We start from the raw sequence: 19,388 nt of genomic DNA, 5'->3' as shown, positions 1-19,388 counted from the left end.
AATCTGCCTGTGTACTTAGGAAGAAGCACAGTCCTCACCCCACAGAAGGCCGGTCAGGGTGAGACAAAGCCATGAGACAGACCTCCTTCCGCCCCCCCCTTCTCCCTGATCTGTCCCGGCCAGTGCCCCCACCCAGATGGCACAATTCCATCCTCTGTGCTTGGGGCCCTTTCACTCACTCAGGTCCTAGAATTTGCCTATGCAAAGCCCAGAATGGGGGGGGGGGTGGCAGGCGGCTGGGTACTGACTGGAAACCCACTCAGTTTGGGTATCTAGAGCAGTGGGGTGGTGTCTAGAGCCTCCTGCTGACTTGGACCTGCTGACCCTGTCCCATAGGAGGTCCCCTTGGTAAGGGAGCTTGCCCCTTGCCCCTTGCATTACGGTCCAAATGTGGAACAAAGGTCAAATGCGGAGGGGAGGTCAGGGAGGAGCCTCCTGTCCTTCCTGACCCAGGCCTGGATTGTTTCTCTGTTTCTGTTTTCTTTTTTAAAGATTTTTTATTTATTCATTTGACAGAGATAGATACAGCGAGAGAGGGAACACAAGCAGGGGGCGTGGGAGAGGGAGAAGCAGGCCTCCTGCAGAGCGAGGAGCCCAATGCGGGGCTCGATCGCAGGACCCTGGGATCATGACCTGAGCCGAAGGCAGATGCTTAACGACTGAGCCACCCAGGCACCCCCTCTGTTTCTGTTTTCTCAGTGTTTCCCATTCTACCACATGGGCTCTGTGTTAAGCCATCCCAGTGATTTTTCATAGCTTCTGAAGTGCCCATTGACCCGCTGTGGCCAGCTCCAACCGTGGGGCTTTCTCCCTTGTGTCCCAGCCACGTGGCCTCCAAAGGTGTAAGCACCTGGCCTTCACTTCTTTCTGCCAACAGCCAGAACATCACCAAAATAACAGACATAGTAAAGTTACAGTGCCCTAGAAAGGTCTTACGTTCATGATCCTCATCTGTGTTTCCTTAGTCCCTGTTTTAAACAAAGTCAGACCCCAGGCCCTTCCCCCAACACTTCTCAGATATTAAAGTTCCAGAAGTCACTCGAGTAACAGAACACCTGGAAGTCAGGGGCTCCTTCAGGCTTCAGGAAGCCATATTTCCTGCTGTGTCTAATTCCGTCATAGGAAAGGAGGGTAAGGACTCAACCCCAGATGAGATACGGGAGCGCCCACTGGTTAGTGCACAGGCTGTGGGTTGGGCAAACCCTGGGTGGGATTGTCTGACCTTGGGAAAGCCACTTAATTCCTCAAAACCTCTGAGATTTGGACTGCATTTGTCCCTCCTCCACGCATCTGGTGAAGCCCTACTGCCCACTGTGATTGGATTTGAAGACAGGCTCTTGAGGGAGGTCACTAAGGTTAAATGAGGTCACAAAGGTGGAGGCCTGATTCCATCAGACAGGTGTCTTTCTAAGCAGGGATCAGAGACATCTCTCTCCAGGCCTGCACAGAGTCTAGGCCATGTGAGGACACAGCGAGAAGGTGACCGTCTGCAAGCCAGGAAGCGATCTCTCCCCAGAAATGAATCCTGATGGCACCCTGATCTTGGGCTTCTGGCCTCCAGAAGAGAAAAGACGTTTCTGTTGTTCAAGCCACCGCATCATTGGTATTCCGTGATGAGCCTGCTCTGACTAATATGCTCACTTCCCTCATCTGAAACACAGGGATAAAACTAGCATTTGCATCATGAGGCTATTGTGAGGATCCAGCAGGAAATACACATGCCTCCTTGGGTTTTTCTATAACATCTTCAGCACCTGGAACAGTGCCTGGCATAGAGAGGATATTCAATAAATACTTACTCAATGAATAAATACAGCCATCCACAAAGGAAGCTGTCAAACTAAATACACATGCATATTTCTGAGCTTTTCACTAACCTCTATTTCTTTGATCATTGGTCACCATTCACCAGGAAAGGACAGCAAGCATAAAGCGTTTAAGAAAAGTGCAAGGACAGTCTCCCATTTTCAACTGGATCTGCCCCTTCATGTCCTATGTTCTGTGAGTTGGGAAAGGACAGTCTGGCTGAACGCGGGGCGAGCCGGAGCCTCTGGGAGGAGGGGGCACCGATCAGAGAGCTGCGGGAAGCCTCTGAGCACCGGTCCAGCCCTGTGGCCCTGAGGTCCTGGAGCAGAGGGGAGAGCTCTTCCTCCAGTGGGGCAGAGGGGCTGGAGACCGGGGACTGCAGCTGTGGGAGGCAACGTGGGGGAGCTTATGGGAGCTTCATGGGGCAACTTGGTCCAAGGTTAGAGGCCACAGCAGACCCACCTTCCTGGTGCCTGTGAGATGCAAATGATGAGAATAATAGGGCCTCTGTCCCCAGGCCATCTGTGGTAGAGCCTAGGCTCCCAGGAATCAGAGCTCCTTCAGCCCGGCCATGGTGAGAGTTGGTCCTGGGGCAGCCCCAGGTGCACAGATCACCCCTGGGGGCCCAGGATGCTTCCCGGAGAGAGGCATCCGGGGAGCACTGACTACCCCCATATGTCCGCCCCCCCCCCCCCCCCCCCCCCCCCCCCCCCCCCCCGATTCTTTCCAGGACAAGCTCAGGGGAAGCAAGCGCGAGTGAGTACTCTGGCTCCTCTCTTTCCTCTGCCTCCTCTCTTGTCTCTACCTCGCTGCCCCTCTTCCTGGGCACAGCCCTACTTACCCAGTGAGACCATCCTCCTACCTCCCCCCCACTGTGAGCACTAGGGCTCCCTCACTACTGGCTTCACTGGGGCACCAGCTCACCCAGCTGTGTCCCCACCAGGCACTAGCTCTGCCCCCAGACTGTTCCTCCTGCTGCCCTGGTCCCAGGCTATTGGCACACAACTCCAAGGGGCACCACTCACATAGTCGCTGCTGTGAATGTCCTGGGAGCGGTGCAGTGGCTGGCCCCTTGGGCAGAGTTGACTAGAGTCTGGTTGCAGGTCGGGGCCGCCCCCTCCACCCCCCAGATGTGTAGGTAAGTGACGGTGGCCCCCTTATTTTCAAAATGCCGACTTCACTGGCCCTGCTGCCGTGTTGGAAAGGCTCATCATGAGTGGCTCCTCTGAGTCGAATGAAGCAGCGAGGCCCACTGTAAAAAAGCAGATGGTTTATTATAGCAGGGAAAGAGAGTAAGTCATTGTGGGGTGGGGGGTGCCGGAAGGTGAGGCCAGTCTCATCAGTCCCCTGTCCAGATTCCCCAGCCTGGAACAAAGGTGCCCCCAGCCCATCTCCTCGGCCTGCCCCGGGGACCTGGAGACTCGAGGTAAGTGCAGCTGCTGAGCCTGGGGTGGAGGGAGGTGGGCCACAATGGCTACCACTGGTCCTGCCCCTCTTCTGTCCCTTCTGGAAAGCCCAGGAGGAGGAGGAAGATGAGGAAGATAAATATGAGCTGCCACCCTGTGAGGCTCTGCCCTTCAGTCTTGCCCCAGCCCACCTTCCTGACACCGAGGAAAAGGACTCTTTGTACTTAGGTAAGGGCTGGGGAGCTGAGGCAGGGAGTTGGGTGGTCAGGCAGGACAGAGGGTCCCCACGAGGAAAGAGGGCGCAGGCCTTGCCTCTTCTCCCTTTGTCTGTGCTGGGGTGGCAAGGGGAGGCCTCAGCTGGCAGCTGTGGAAGCTTTTGGGCTGGGCAGAGAGAAGGATGAAGGAAAGGCGGAGGGAGGAGGGAGAAAGGCAGGAGGAAGAGTGAGAAAGGGAGAGGAGCCTGGAGGGGCACTGTAACCAAGGCAACCGTGGGAAAGCAGGAGGCCCCACAGGGTCCCTGGGGCCTCCTCTGAGATCCCTCACTTCTCAGAGCAAGGGTAGGGATGCCAGGAGAGCCCCGGCTGCTGCTGGCATCCCACCCCCAGGGCTCCTCCGCTAGGCCAGGTGGGGGCAGGAAAGCTGGCCGCCTCCAGTTGCCATGGAGACGGGGCTGGGGGAAGCCAGTGAGGGGGAGAGGGGGATGGAGGAAATAGAGGCTAGGTGGGGGGCGGGAGGAAAATGGGAACCGACATGGGAGGAACCCACCGACCCACGATGCCTGGGGCCTTTTCCAGATCACCCTGGCCCCCTGGGCCCTTCCAAGTCACCACCACTGCAGCCCCAGGCCACAACGGTGAACAGCACCCCCCCCCCAAGTCCCTCCTTCCCCACCCACCCTACCCGGCTACCATTTCCCAGGGAGTAAATCTAAGAGGCATCTCATTTGCAAGATTCCCCCATATTTGCATTCAAGAGGCCCCTGAAAAATAAGATGTGTCAGAAGCGGAGCCCAGTTAGCCCTTGCTGCTCCCACCTGCCCGACCCGGCCCTCCCCCAGGCCCTGCCTGTCAGCATCCCCCAGGACTCACCCTTCCTCTGGAGCTGGAGCTGGGAAGGCCGGGCAGGCTCGGCTACCCGTCCCCGCACCCTGGGGCCTGAGGACCCCTCCCTGCCTAGAGAGTGAAGAAATCCCCCACTCTGCCGCCGTCGTTGCCAGCTCGAGAGCCCGCTGTGCTGAGAGAAGCTTACGGCCTCGGACGTTACCACTTTCATCATAGATTTTACTGGAATAAAAAGAAAAACAGGGAGAGACTCACAACAAAGGAAGAGCCACAGGACAGAGGCCAAGAGTCACCTCTGCACATGAGTTCTTGTGCTGCTCCGACATCCATAACCCCGCCGCACCCCACCCCGCTTGCCCTTCCCCTGCCTCAGTTCCCCTCCCCCCCACCCCTAACCCTATTCTCCCTCCCCGCCCCTTGTACCCACAGCTGAAGGCGGTCCTGAGCCTGCGGGAGGCTAGGAAGCAGGGACAGCCCTTCCCCGTGGGGAAGCAAGGTAATGAGGATGTCCTGTCTCTTTCCAAGGCCCGCTCAGTGCCCACCCTGAGGTGGGGAATCCTGGCCCCCTCAGGGTAGACCTGAGCTCAGGCTACTTGGTTTCGGGCTTTGCCTGGTCACTGCACTCCCCCCCCCCCCGGGGGGGGGTCCTCGTTTTTTTACCTGCTGATTCCCCATCCCCGCTACGGCAGACAGTTCAGGAGGAGACTGAGGGCTGGAGCCCGGAAATGCTTTGCCTGAGATCACAGAGCGGCAGAGTCCCTGACTCCCAAGTCCTGTTGTGCATCTGCTGTGGTCTCCGGGGCAGGCAAGGGACACTCCAGGATGAGGAGTTCTGAAGGGCAGCCTTCACTATTGAAACACATCTGAGTGTCAACCCCCATCAAAGGGGCCCTTTGGCCACCAGTCTCTGATTCCAGCCTTGTCGTTACTGCTATCACTGTCCAGAGACTCTGCCTGTGCTAAGTGCCCTGAGGCCTGTGAACCCAGAACCCTGGGATGTCGGGATAGTGAGGGACCTCAGCCAGTGTGTTTTTGTCTGGAAAGGGCCCAAGAGGGGCAGTCTCCTGCCTCAGGTCAAACAGCTAATCGGAGGCACGTTTGTGTTTACTGTGCTCAGTGGTTAGTAAGCCTTCATGAGCTTGGGGGTAGTTTTGACTTTTGGAACAGCCCGAAGTCGTTTGGAGCAAGCCTTGCAAATGGTTTGGGAGGTCAAACCGGGCAACACCCCCGGGGTTGTGAAGTGGGGCAATCAGAGCTCAGGGTGGCTTTCTCCTGGGGCTTCAACGCTGGTTGGGAGGATGCCCTCAGATAGGATCAGAGGACACTCCACTCCTCCAGCCTAAGTCTCACTGAATTCCTTTCTCCCTGCGCTTCTGACTGGTGGTTTCTCCTTTTCCTTCCAGAGCTGGCTACACCGGCCAGAGTGGTGAGTGGCCCCTCTGTCCCCCGCACCTCTCCACTCACCCTCTAGGGTTCTGGCTAGGAAGTTGGCAGAGTTAGGGTAGCAGGCCTGGGAGGGTCAGGAAATATCTCTGAAACCAAGGAAAAAGGCTCAGAGCAGAGTGGCTCCCTGTTCACCACGGGCCCCTGACAGGGTGCAAGCCGGCTATCTGTGCCGTCCAGCGCTACTGGGGAAGGCCTGGCCCAGACCTCCTCCTGGATGCCACATTCTAGGAGAGCTGGGGCCTACAGGCAGCTCTGAAGGGGAAGACACTCATGCATGCTCCTCCCCAGGCAAAGGAGCAACTTGAATCATTCCAGCTAGCTCTCAGAAAGAGGTCCACCTTGTGAGGGGGGGAAGAAGGTGCCCATAGCCCCCCCCCCAAATGAAGGATTCACCCTCTCTCCCACTTGCTGGTCAAACCCTTAGGTGCCAGGCCTTCCAAAGAAATCTGAGGAGAAGCTCTACCTGGAGTGTGAGCCCAGTCCAGGTGAACATCTCCCTCTGTCCCAGCCCGCTCCTGCCCTGGGGCCCTCAGCTGTTCAAAACAGGACACATTCTGGCTCCATCTTCTTCCCTTGTCTTCCCTCACCATTTCACCAATACACATTTGCCTTCAGACACCCACAGGGACACCCATGCCTCAGCCTTTAGTCCAGGTTGCCCCCCACTCTGCCTAGTAGGGGGGCCTTAAGCAAGGACTGCATGGGGCTTCCCAGCTCTTATGGAAGGACAGCACTCCCTCTGGTTGGAAGGACTCCCAGAGAGCCCAGGCTGCTGAGAAGCAGCAGGGCCTGTGGGCATCTCACCCCTCCCTGGTCAGCGTGGATCTCCTGCCTGGTGCCCAGCCCAGCCCAGCCTGCCCTCCCTCTTTCAGTCCCGGCCTTGATTCAGATTCTGAGCTCCCAAGTCCTGACACCCCCAATCTCTCTGCCAAGGGTATCATTGGTGCCCAGGTGAGTGCCCCCCAGGGGTGTGTGTGTGTGTGTGTGTGCACAAGATGGCCAATTCAGGCTTCCCCAGCTCTGACCCTGCGATCTCTGGATGCACTGGGCTCTTTCTCTTAAAGGAGGTAAAACCTGAGCTCTCTTCCCCAACTTGCCCCCACAGGCCCACCGTAGCCCCCCAGGAAGCTCGGAATGTAAGAGGCTAGTAGCCAGGGGAGAAGTGACCTGGGGTGGGGGGATGCTCAGGGAGAGACTTCATTGCCCGGGGGATGGGGCTAGGGGCCCAAGTCTCTTCTGACCGCCTTTCTGTGTCCCAGGGAGCAGCGAATGCCACCCCTACAGGTGAGTACGGGCATCTTCTGCATGAACCTCAGGCGGTCCTGCCAGCCCACCCCAGCCACAGCCCTGCAGGCCACAAACTCTGCTCCCCACCCCCCTGCCCGCCCCTCATGCCCCACTTTGCTGTGGGAGTCCTTGCAGCTCTGACTTCAGCTGAGAGCAGGCCTGAGGGGATCCCACTGGGCAATTTCTAGGGTCTTCACCAAAGCGGGAAACTCCCAGCTTGTACCTCAAGATCACCCCTCATTTGGAGGTCACACATGGCCTAGCTGATAGGTCCTACCAGAGCCCGAGACCTGGGGGAGGAGGGGTGAAGCACTGAGTGTCCTGCTTTGGGCTTCAGGCCTCTGTGCGCAGCCTCTAACCTCCCGCACCTCTGCAGCTGGGCCCAAAGCTTGCTTTGCCTAATCCCCTCCCCGCCTCAACTCTAATCTGCTTCTACCAGCAGGAAGGAGATCCTCTCTTTCCTCTAGAGCACCCACCTGGAGCACCTCAGCTGCTGAGGTGAGGAGGGGCTGGGAGAGGGCTGGGAGGAGGCCGACAGGGAGCCCTCTCGGGCTGGCGGCTGCCATTGCAAGGACCACATCGACCGTGGGTGTGCCGCACCACGCTGGACAGTGGGCGGGGACACACCTTTGTTCTGTTGGCGCAGACTCCGGCCGGGGAAGGCAGATGTGAACACAAATTACAGCAGCCCAGGGTTCCCTGCCCCCCAGCCCCTCTCCGGTGCCCTGGCACGTCCCTGAATGGCTGCATGTGTATGTACAGGACGGCAGCCTGCTGGGTCAGCCCTGGTACTCAGGAAACTGTGACCGCCATGCCGTTGAGAGTGCCCTGCTCCGATTCCAAAAGGTGGGCAACTGCAGCCCCCTTGGGCCTTTGCGGAAACCCATCTGTTCATGGGCGGTGGTTGGCTGAGCAGCTGGGGATGGGAGGGCGGGGTGGGGGGGTGCTGGCCATCTGTGGGCCAGGGCTGCAGGTTGACAGATGGGGTCTCCTGCGCAGGATGGGGCCTACACTGTGCGCCCCAGCTCAGAGCCTCACGGCTCCCAGCCCCTCACCCTGGCGGTGCTTCTCCATGGCCGGGTCTTCAACATTCCCATCCGGCGGCTGGATGGTGGGAGCCACTATGCCCTGGGCCGGGAGGGCAGGAAACACGAGGAGGTAGGTGCTGGAGGAGGACGGGGACTAGCAGGCAAGAGGGCAGAGCAGAGCCATGTGCTGGGCCCAGCCGGGTGCATTTGCCCAGGGGAAAACCCACATTTTGCAGTTTTTCTGGACTGGGTAGACATGACAGAGGCCAGTGACTTGAATTCCTTCTCAGAGGTCTGCCTTCCTCTTGGGGAGGCACCCCCTCCTGTAGGGCTCAGTCTGCCCAGGACCCAGGGGGTTGGGGATTTGTGCCTGCCTTGACCCCAGCTAGGAGGAGAGCAGGGCCCAGGTAGTCCAGACTCCTGTCCGTTCCAAGAACTCGACTTCGTGCCCGGCACTTGCTGAGGTCCCCATCCTGGAGGACCCAGGCAGAGGCAGGGCCCCAGAGTTATTTCTACCTGGCCTGGCTAAAGGCACGCCCGCGGGTGCAGTTGTGAGAAAGTTGCGCGAGCCCTGGAATGGGGCACAACGTGGCCATGGAACTTCATGGGGCAAATCTGACGGAAAGGATTTAGAAAAATGCCAGAGTTTCTCCAGGAAGTTTCTCCAGAAAAATGCCAGAGTTTCTCCCAGCACGAGGCTCGGGGGACTCACTGCTGTCCCGCGTCCTGTCTAGCTGTTCCCCTCCGTGGCGGCCATGGTCCAGCACTACACGCAGCAGCCCCTGCCCCTGGTCGACAGACACAGCCGCCGCTGTCAGCTCACCTGCCTGCTCTTCCCCACCAAGTCCTGATGCCTCCGCGCACCGCACGCACCCACCTCTGGCCCCGTAGTTTGCTCTCTGCCCTGGCCACCTTGGGCTGTCTCCCTCTCACCTCTCCCAGGTCTCCACCCCTCCAGGCCCTCCTCTTCCCTTGCCCCAGTCCCTGCAGGCCTGGAGGAGAGGCTTCGGGGAAAGGTTGCCCAGAAGCAGAAAGAACCCTGAGACCCCACCCCATGTTCACCGGGAGCTCAGCACCGCCCCTCCCTGCTGCATCGCCAAGGCTGGGAAGCAGGGTTCAGGCAGGGCCCCCATTCCCAGGCCCCGGGCGTGGCGGTGTCTGCCCTGTTTACTAGGGCCTCCCAAGCTGTTCTGGATAAAGGCCTCCTCAGGGAAGCCCGCAGGGGGTGGGGGGGTGGGGGGGCACTGCTTGGACAAAAAGAGAATCCTTTCACATTCTCTTGGGGGCTTAGCACAGGGCTGGCAGCTTTGGTCGCACTGTACATAGTCCGCTTTCAATAAATATTTGTTGACTGAATTCTTGAATCTGCTGAGCGAGGCAGAGGTGGCCTCCATTATACTCCAAGGTCCTTAAGTGTCCCAGGGTACCGACTGGGTCTGGGAGTGATGGAGCAGTGGTGGCCAGGCCAGGGCAGGAGGGGCCAGCCCCATTTCTGTCCCTGAGTGGGTCTTTTGCCCTCAGACTTTCGGTGGAGGCCAGACTGGGGTGGCTGGTTTTTGTTTGACTTTGTTTGCGGGGGTCAGAGTGGGGGAAGGGTGGGGAAGGCTTGGTGCTGTCTCTGCCGCCCCACAAAATGGTAAGAACCGACTTAATTACTTGTCCCCCACCTACTTGCCGCATAGTGCTGCCCCAGGGAGGGATGAGCCTGATTTTGCTCACTTGGTGTTGTCTAGAGTAGGCGGGACAGGCGGACCCCAGGAAGCAACTGGGTATTGGACGCGCCAGTCCTAAGATCAGAAGCTATGGAAGGCCCAAGGGTGGAGCTCAGAGAAGACAAGCGGCCAGGGAGCGGAGGTGCCCGCGCGGCGCGGCGGGGAAGGTCCAGCCGCGGCTCGGGGAGCCCGGGGGGGTCCGAGATAGGCGGGCGGGCGCGCGGGGCCGGCGCAGGGGCGGGGGCGTCCCCGAGCCCTGGCGCAGCGCCCGGAACACCCCGTGCCGGAAGCGCCATGTGACCGTGACTGCGCAGAAGCCGCGAGCGCCGCCAAACAAAGGGTGGTTCTGCGGCCGCCTGGCGCTCAGGCTGGCACGGAGGGGCCGGACCCCCTACCCCCAGCCGGGCCCCCGGCCCCCGGCCCCGCCTCCCGACGGACCCCGGGCGCTGGCCGGCCGCGCGGCTGGGGATCGGCTGGTGCGGAGGCCGGGGCGGGAGCGCGGGGCGATGGGCGAGGGGGGCCGCGGGCACCGTGCGATGCAAGTGCGATGCGGGGCCAGGCTGGGCGGTGGGGCGTTGGCGGTCGGCCCCCGCGCGGCCGCCGCTGACAGAGCCCCCTCTCCTTAACTTCTGTCATAGAGGCGGACATAGAGGTCCCTACGCAATTATCCTAGGGGAGGAGGCTTAAGTGAGGCGTGCTCTGGAAAGCGGTGAGGACAGTGCAGGGCCTGATGGGCCTGTCTCCCAGATAAGCACGCACGGGAATTCGGGTCAATGACTGTCACTTTCAGGTCCCACTGTACTTCCCGGCCAGGCCACCGGGAAGAGGAGCAGCATGGGGCCGGTGGCACAGGGCCAGGTGAGGGTGGGCGCAGCTGTGTGATCTGGAGGGGATTAGCAGCCGGGGGCTCCCGCAGAAGCAGGCGGATAGGAGACCCCAGGCCAGCCTCCCTGGGCTCTAGAGCCGGTCCTGGCTCCCTCTAGGCCCTACGTGGGAGTGGCCTGTCTCCTCTACACTTTCCCCAGCCTGACCCAGGCGGGAACTTAGGGACTGGAGAAGGTGGAGAGCCCAACTTTGTGTTGGCCTCAGGGTACAATCAGACTCTCCCATCTCCCACCAGATTTTCAGCTTTCACTTCTCGAGGAGCCCTCTACCCCAGGGCCCGCTTTTCCTAGCCCTGAATTTGCCTAGCCCCAAAGCCAGCTAGCCTGGGGGGAGGGGTGGGGAGAGCAGAGGCCACAGCACAGAGCTCTTGGGTTGGTGGCCTAACACTCTCTGCTTGGTCCCAGCTGGAGAACTAACTTTAAGGAACTAGCCTCCGTCCTTCTCTCCCTGGGGAAAAAGAGAGGAGGAGCAGTCTAGGCAGTGGGAACAGCCTGTGATAAGGGCCACTGAGGGCCAAAAAGAGCTTGGTCTAGAGAGCCACTCAGTTTAGCCAGTACCTCCTCAGCTTACAGGTCGCACTTAGATGTCCTCTGTTCCAGGAAGCCTTCCCAGATCCCCAAACCTGGGCTCAGGCACTTAGGACACCTTCTAGCAATTGCCTTTTCACTCCTAGAAAAGGACCAAGCTCCCACTGCCCACTATTGTGTATTCAGGACCTGGAATACAGTAGGCGCCAAATATTTGCTGAAAGAGTCACTGAATAAAAAAAAGAAAGAAAGAAAAAAAGTCACTGAATAGGTCAGATCTACCCTGGATTCCTCTAAAGCTGTTAACATTCCTTGATCAGAGCTTCCTTTGTAAGAGAAAAGCTCAATAGAACTTTCTGTGATGATAGGAACGTTCTATATCTGCATTGTCCAGTACAGTAGCCACGGGCACAAGAGGTTATTGAGCATTTGAGATGTGACTAGTGTGACGGAGGAATTGAATTTTTAACTATAATTGAATTAATTTTAATTAATTTAAATTTAAATAGCTACATATGGTTCCTTGCTATCCTATTGTTCCAAGTCTTTTGCATTCCCAAGTGCGAGGGGCAGTGGTAAAAGAGAAAGCTGGAGAAGCTGGGAGGGAGGGCTAGGTCCTGAGAAGCCTGGGAAGCCTCCACAATGAGTGTGGGCAAAGGGGAGCCACTGAGGTTTGGAGCAGGGGAGGGTGCAGGAGGGACAGTATTTTAGGGGGGTCTCTTTAGCTGGGACGAGCTGAATGGCTTGGAGAGGCGGCACAGGGACAGAGGGAACCATTAGGGGCTGCAGATATTTCTGTGATTTAGGTGAGAGATGACATCCTTTGATTTTTTTTGCCATGCCAGTGTCCCACCAAACACCCCAGCCCCATTTCCTCTCACCTAAACAGGCCAGACTCTAGACAATTCCAGGCAGGGTCACCAATTGGGGGATCAAGTCTGGGAGAAATGCCATTTGGTGAAGAGGTCCCTGTATTACCATGAGTGGTTTGCCTGTCTCCATTTGCCGGGAAGGGCCTGTAGGACTTGGAGCACAGGAAGTAAGCAGCCGGGAAGTTGGGAAGTTCGTGAAAGTCCCTGGCAAGACCACACCTGCTGGGGCTCACAGTGTGCTCTCTGCAACTGTCCAGCAAGCTTTCAGCTTTGGCTTCTAAAGCAGCGGCTCAACCCTGGGCAAAAACATGGGCTCTGGAGTCTGAAGGACCCACATTTGAATCTGGCTCACTCACACTGCCTCTGTGTCCTAAAAGTCTGCTCTTTACTTTTTTTTAATTCTTTATTTAAATTCAATTTAGTCAACATATAGTGTATTATTAGTTTCAGGGGTAGAATTTCATGATTCATCAGTTGCATAGAACACCCAGTGCTCATTACATCAAGTGTCCTCCTTAATGCCTGTCACCCAGTTACCCCATCCCCCCACCCACCTCCCCTCCAGCAACCGTCTCTATTTTTAAAATGGGGCTAATAATACCTATTTCTTAGAGTTACTGTGAGAATGAGAAATGATTTATGGAACATATACTTAGCCTAATGTGGAGCCTGACACATAGTGGGGCCAAATGATAGGTAATCCTATCATGATAATCCTGTGAATAGACCAAGCTTGGTTCTGGTCCTACCTGCATGCTCCCTTTTCAGGGGCTCTTTCTGACTCGGGCTTCCCCAACACCCCCCCTCCACACACGCACGCACGCATGCACGCACGCGCGCGCACTCGACCAACCTTTAGGTATTGTAGGTACTGTATTATTGTTTTGTCTGCCCACCTGGCTTTCCCATCCCCCTCCTCCTGTGACGTCATCCACTCCCCCTTACCATAGGACCAGGTATGTGACCAAGGTCTGACTAGGGCCCAAACAGGCCCAATCAAAGCCTTCTCTGAGATGGATATATTGATGTTGAGAGAGAGAGAGAGAAGCCATCTCTCCAAGCCTGAATTTGGGCTGCAAATGGCCACCTTCTCTGCCACAGGGACAGAGCCTATCTGCAAAAGTCAGGCAAAGACAAGGAGCAAGAATCTTGGAGACTCTGGGTCCTGCCCCAAGGTCGCAGCTTTTGCTGTAGTGCCCCTCCCAGCTATGTGAGCTAGAAATTTCCTTTTTGGTTTAAGCTAGTGGGAGTATGGCTTCCAATATTTGTCAAGAAGACCCCTGCCTGCCACAGGCACTGGAGTGCTTGAAGTTTGGGGGTGTCGGGGATTCTTCCGAAGCTCAGAGCCGTTAGTGGTAGAAGCAGAGTTTAGACTTGTCTGTCTGGCTCTAGATCTGCCATAAACTATACCACACACCCCACACATCACTCACAAGTGTTTACGGAGTGCATATTATGTGCCAAGCACCAAACTAGCCTCCTCTTCCCCCTCCGCACCTCCTGGAGGACTCCTCTCCACCTTCGCTCCCCATCTCTAAGGACTCGCAAATCAGAGGACGTAAAAAACAGCCCTCTCCACCAGGATAGGGGAACACACTACACTCTCTTTCCAGAATCAATACTCCCCGAATCCTCCTCATGTGCCAAGGATATGAGAGGAGCCAGCCAGTACTTACCTACCTACCTATCTAACTACCTACCTACCTACTGCGGTCTGCTTGGCATGGAAGTCCTAGCCCTGGCCCAGAGCCCTGAGGCAGAGTTTCTGCCTGTGCCCTACTCTGAGCGACAGGTTCCTGCTTCCTTTATGGCTGCTGTGACCATTTATGGGGATACTGAGGTGGTTTTAAAAGTGTTTTTGATCTCCATTGACCCAGATGTCCCCTTTGTTTACTTTGCAAATCTGGCTGAGGAGAGAGAGGGGTGTTGGGAACAGAAGGACTTAAGGACAGTGGTTTCCAAATCTGGTCCTCAGAACACCCATGGACCGTGATGATGACATCACCAGTTTGTGATAAAAAAGGAGAAAAACACAACCCGAAGAGTGAGCTCTTCCTGAAGCAAAATTATTCCATTTGAAGGACCATCTTTTAAAGGGAAATCAAGTTCTTGCTCCTTTTTTGGTATCAAATTATACTTTCTTTTAGGTCACTTTATTTTGCTGGGCCTTATCTTTAAAATGGAATAGGAGGGGCAGGGGGCTCGGCTTAGGTAACCTCCAAGGGCCTTTCCAACCTCGATATCCCAAGATCTTCGGGGCCTGGGGTTCATTGCATGCTGCCTGGGACCGTGTCTCATAGCCTGGCCTGCCTCTCCCTGTGCTCTCTACTTCTCCCCCCATCCCCTCCAGCCCTCCCTGCTCAGCCCCACAAGGTTTGCCCTCTCGGCTGAGCTGGTCTTCTGTGCTCCTTTCAGAGAAGCGCCCCCTTTGCAGTGCACTTTGGATTAATTGAAAACCCAGGAGATACAGCTTATAAAAGGCAAATGTAGGTTTGGAGTAGCCTCATGTTTATCCTGACATAATGAGTGGATCAGCCCAGCCTCCATAAAAGCCTGGAAGGTAGGGCGGAGGGTCAGAGACCAGGAGCAAAAACCCAAGAACAAACACCAAGGCAGGGTCTGCATGGGGGGAGAACATTGAAAGAGAAAGTTCTAGCAAAAGAATGCTATCATGGACTCCTACAGCACCTGAGCCATCTTGTCCTGTCTCCCCATGTTACCAATGAGGAAATGAAAGCCCAAGGAAGGGAGAGGAGTCTATGATTGGGAGGGGGTGTGTGCATTTTTTCTCTAGCACCACCTCGGCTGGGGTAAGACCTGGAGATGGAGAGGAAGTGAGGGACACTTGGAAACTGAGTCCAGGAGGGGCCAGAAGCACTAGGTTAGGGATGACCCGGGCTCCCATGAGCCCTTGTGTCCCTGTCCGCCCCCCACCCCCCCCTTCCCCCCCAGCCTGCCCTCTCTGCTCTGGCCCTCCAGCTCTCCTTTCCTTTGCCTGGCGCCCTCAGCTCAGCTCTCAGACATCACAGACGGCGGCCCCGACGGGCTTGGAGCAGGAGGAGGCTGGCAAGAGAGAGGGCTGGTTGGAGAGTGAGGAGGGCTGATGGATGCCCTCCAGAGGGCCTGGAAACTCCACACGCCCCTTTGAGAAGCTCCAGGAAGAGGGGAGATGAAAGGGAGCTGGCATTCACTTACATTTCGAACAGACTCCTCTCCCCGACACACATGCACTTGTGTACCCCAAAAGGATCCAGGGACAGAAGAGGTGCCAGGCAGTTCTCAGGGATGCTACGAATCCCAAACACTGGGGAGAACAACAGAACAGGAAGCCCTCCATGAACCGCCTGTCGCATTCAACCCTGAGGTGAATAATAGGTGTGAGATGAAGGCCACACTGAGAGTCTCCGTGATACACGTCCTGCCCATATCTGCAGCACCTGCTGCTGTTGGTAGAGGGCCATTTTCAAAGTGGTGATGTCGGGGGCTGGAGAGGAACCAGCTCCAGGGTCCCCGAATCTATCTGGGAGACACCACCAACTTTAAGAAGGCTTCCAGGAAGGAGACCTTGGCCAGGCCGGGTGACCTCCCAAGGCCCTCAGCTGTGCCTGTCCTTGAGCACACAGGCCATCTGCTGCCCGGGACGCTGGGAGCTGGGGCAGCTGGCCGGCCTGGAAATGGAGAGCCCGAGGAGCCCCAGGCCTGCTTGCTCCTCCTGCCCATCCTCTCCCTGAGAGCCAGAAGCAAGGCCAGGAGGCTCCAGGGAGCCTCCTGCCTAATTCCCAGGGCCTGGCAGCCAGCTCTGCGGCTGATGCAAGGCCAGAGGTGGGTGAGCTCAGCCAGTCTCCGGTGCGGAGAGCTTCTTGTACCCCTCCACGCTCTAGAAAACATACCCATTCCTTCCCCTCTGCCTTGGCCCTCCTAGGTCTCTAGCTCCCTTCCTTCTGGAAGCAGAGCAAGGCCCCCTAAGGGAAGGCTCTGGGGGCTGGGGTAGGGCTGGGTGTTTCTGAGTCAACCCAGCTGCCCCGCACCCACAGCCTGTGAACAGAGCGGGGACCTGTTCAGGGAGGGCCTAGGCACCCGGTGGCTCTCAGGCTCTGTCCAGGCCGGTCCGATTCCTCTTCACCGGGAGGTCAGCCCCTCTTATCCCATTCGAGGGTAGACTTACCTCTACCTGCTCTCACTCTGTCTTTCAATGCCCAGGCCAAAGGTAGGGATGCCAAGGCCCTACCACCCTCCTGGGGCACCGTCAGCTCAAGACGAGGATTCATTCAGCACCCATTGACCAAGAGCTCTGTGATAATGATGGGAGGTGTAATAACATAACATGGATGATGTGTGCCACATTTGATGTCCTCCAAGGGACGATGCCATGATGTAGGGCAGCCCCAGGTGAAGCAGCGAAGGCCCGGAGAGGTGAAGTGGCAGCACCAGGAGTCAGGCCCACGGGGTCTTCCCGCATCCTCGATCTGCCTTTGGCCCGTCCGTCAGGCATGCGCCCGAGCAGAAACAGCCCTCCACAAACACACATGCTTGCCACTGGGACCCCGTTGACGCAGAGGAACTTTTCTCAAGGGCACTGGGGGCCGGGTGGAGAGGCTGGCAGAACCAGTTGTGGAGCTGGGGTGGAGGTACACTGGGAGCCAAGCCCGTCCGGGGAGGCCTGGAGACATTCTGGGAGCACAGAGATGGGAGGAAGGGTACTCGGAGCCCAGAAGTGGCAGCCCCTGAGTGTCACTTGCTCCCTCAGACAAAAGCTCATGGGTCACAACAACCTCAGGCTGCCCCCAGCGGGGTTGGGGTCGCTGCCCAGGGAAGGAAGCAGGCTTCAGGACTGGCCCCTGCAGTCCTGGCTCGGGACCAGCCATCGTGGCCACGGCTGGCCTCCCTTTCGATGCCAGGGCCCGAAGGAGGCCTTCCTCGTTGTCTGCCCCATTCCATTTGGGCCTGCCCTTTGCCCTCGGCCGTACCTGAGCCTCTCCGGGTGGCCACATGCACATCTTCATGACCTTTGCCCACCCTCCCAGCGCTGCTTGTTGCTGATGCAACTTGTGGGCCTGGTGAGCTCAGGCCAGCCCGGCTCGCGGGTAGGTGAGCACACAGTGCCCTGCGCTGGAGGGTACAGCCCGTGCCCGTGACGCCCGCCCTCCCTGACTCAGGCTCATGGGCCTGGCGGAAAGCATTGTGCAGAGGAAGGCAGGTGTGCCCTTCTCATTAGAGGGACTCCGAGACGACACCCCGGCTCCGGGGGCCACGCCAGGCCCGGCCAGCAGGGCACTGCCGAGCCCTGGTGCACCGTCCAGCTCCATCTCACGTGTTAAGGCTCACTTCAGGAAAGCATGTCTCTCTGAAGGCTATAATGTGCCCAGAGTGATTCGGCCTACGCTCCTAGCCCTTCACCGACTCCACATGGTCAGAAAAGGGGGATCTAAGGGAGAACACCCAGTGCAAAGCCAGCTCCCAGCTCTGTCCCGACCTCGCACCAATTCCTAGAACCACTTTTAAGTTGGAATTATACTTATTTTGTATTAGATATTCCAATCACATGGTATTAAATTAAAAAGGCATAAAAGAGTCTAAAACAGAGAAAGACTGTCCCTCCCATACCTTTCGCTCAGCTGCCTGTTTTTCGCCCCCGAGAAAAGCAGTGTTACCAGTTTCTTGTGTATCTTTCCAGAGACAGGCTAGATTAGCCATGGGATTTTTGATTATCAGAGCTTGCACAACAAGGTCACATCTTGCTTCGATTTTCTGCTCGGGATTAGGAAGGGTAAACTCCCCTGCTTTGAACACTCCCTGAGAATGGACAGGAAGTGACCAGACATTAGCTTCCCACAGCAGGCCCACGTTCCGGTTCTCTCCCCTTCACTACCCTCCACCTGTTACTTTGCTAGATGCCCAAGGCAAGAGCGAAGGACAGATGGCATTGGCCTTATTCCTTAGACAGGGAAGCTGAGAAGCCAGGATGTTAAGGAGCCGCAAGGCCTCACACTTCAAGCTGAGGCACCCTGATTTCCCCATACCATCACTCTACTTCCCTGATATCTTCCCCTCGCCTTCTAAACGACCTTGAGTTCTTCATTTTGTTTGCCACAACTCGACTATGGACATTGTAAGGGCAGGGGCAAGGACTCTTCTTCTGTCACCCCCTCCGAGCTGGACTCTGAGCTGGGCCCTGTGCAGTCCCCCAGCAGTGGGAAACAACATTGTTGAGGACCAGTGGGAGAAGCAGAGGGTGTGCTGTTTCTTCCAGGGGCATCCCAAGGCCCTGAAGTTTGCTACCTGGACACATGCACATGCCTGACCACCAAACTCATGGACCCACAGGCTTGTGCCTTATGAGTTCTTTTCTTGTGTAGTTGGCTCAGTTAATGACCCTAGTCAGGAGGCCAAGGCGGTGGGTTGGCTCCTCAGGGGTGGAATCATCCTATGGTGAAACACTCTGTTCCTTGTCCATGAACTATATAAGAGTGTTACAAATTACAACTGGGTGACAAAAAGAGATTTTTCCCCTCCGTGAAATGCAAAGTGCAGAGTCATCTAGCTGAAGGGGTTGACCTCCTTTGTGATCCCCACCTCCTCCCAATTCCTCCCCACCCCCACCTCTGTGATCCTCGGGGTTTCTCTCGGGTGAGCGCTGGTGCACCGTCCAGTTCCATCTTACATGTTAAGGCTCACTTCAGGAAAGCATGTCTCCCTGAAGGTTATAATGTGCCCAGAGTGATTTGGCTCTGAGAAAACAGGGTAATAACAAGGGACAGTGGCTTCCAAAAAGTATGAGCTGTGCCTGTTCAGTGAAGCAGCAGGAACAAGAGGGAGATTTTCTTTATTTCAGAGAACAGAAAGTACCTGCCTTGGCTGTCGTGTGAATTCAGGCTCAGTTCTGCAGTGGGAGTGAGGATGCCGGTGGGTGAGGGGCCCCAGGGAGGAGGGGCTGGAAGGGAGGCCTGTGACCGTGACCAGAGTGGGTGCTGACTTCAGAGGATCAGAGCCCGTGCTGCTGGAGGGACAGAACAGGGGGCAGTCGGGGGCTAGAGTCAGAGAGGGGGACACCTGAGTATGGAGAAGGGTGAGGGAATGGCAAATCTAAGGTGTGGCAGGTCAGGGGTCACAGAGAAGGAAGCTGGAGGCTCCACCAGATGCCAGAAAATCAGTGTACTCACCAAAGAAGCTCCTCTGCCTGTTTCCTCATTCTGCTCAAGGTGTCACCATTCACCTGCTCTGGGCCCAGGACCTCACCTAACTCTCACCAGGCTCCCCAGAGACCAAAGCTCTGTTGTGGGATCTCAGGCCCCACCTGCTTTCCAAGGATTCCAAATGTGGCCTCCTCCCAAGCCCTGCTCCCCACCCCCACCCAGCTC

General features: G+C 57.0%; 1 protein-coding gene and 1 long non-coding RNA gene across 3 annotated transcripts; one reads left to right on the top strand and one right to left on the bottom strand.

The window, feature by feature from the left end:
• Positions 1 to 664: 664 nt before the first annotated feature.
• On the bottom strand, positions 665 to 4,554 carry LOC116636123. 2 transcript variants are annotated; one of them, XR_004300288.1, is made up of 3 exons: positions 4,301 to 4,554; positions 2,832 to 3,058; positions 665 to 2,279 (listed from the first exon to the last, which is right to left on the bottom strand). It is a non-coding gene; the product is annotated as an uncharacterized LOC116636123 (long non-coding RNA). The 2 variants fall into 2 exon arrangements; XR_004300287.1 differs by having other exon boundaries at positions 665 to 1,650.
• Positions 4,555 to 4,574: 20 nt separating this feature from the next.
• SH2D6 (SH2 domain containing 6) lies at positions 4,575 to 9,229 on the top strand. The gene is made up of 9 exons (XM_032411190.1): positions 4,575 to 4,578; positions 4,735 to 4,769; positions 5,677 to 5,699; positions 6,144 to 6,204; positions 6,979 to 7,003; positions 7,446 to 7,504; positions 7,769 to 7,852; positions 8,006 to 8,164; positions 8,769 to 9,229. Exons 1-9 carry the CDS (start codon positions 4,575 to 4,577, stop codon positions 8,883 to 8,885), a joined length of 567 nt encoding a protein of 188 aa, XP_032267081.1. The 3' UTR covers positions 8,886 to 9,229.
• Positions 9,230 to 19,388: the final 10,159 nt, after the last annotated feature.

This window comes from Phoca vitulina, unplaced genomic scaffold (assembly GCF_004348235.1).
Source record: "Phoca vitulina isolate PV1807 unplaced genomic scaffold, GSC_HSeal_1.0 scaffold12, whole genome shotgun sequence".
NCBI lineage: Eukaryota > Metazoa > Chordata > Mammalia > Carnivora > Phocidae > Phoca > Phoca vitulina.
This window is presented reverse-complemented; position numbering and strand designations above follow the sequence as displayed.

What these genes read in the sequence shown, in the direction of transcription:
- SH2D6 (XM_032411190.1), top strand. An exon ending in CCCTGCTCCGATTCCAAAAG is followed by an intron (nt 7,853 to 8,005) that starts GTGGGCAACTGC and finishes TCTCCTGCGCAG; the next exon opens with GATGGGGCCTACACTGTGCG. An exon ending in AGGGCAGGAAACACGAGGAG is followed by an intron (nt 8,165 to 8,768) that starts GTAGGTGCTGGA and finishes CGTCCTGTCTAG; the next exon opens with CTGTTCCCCTCCGTGGCGGC.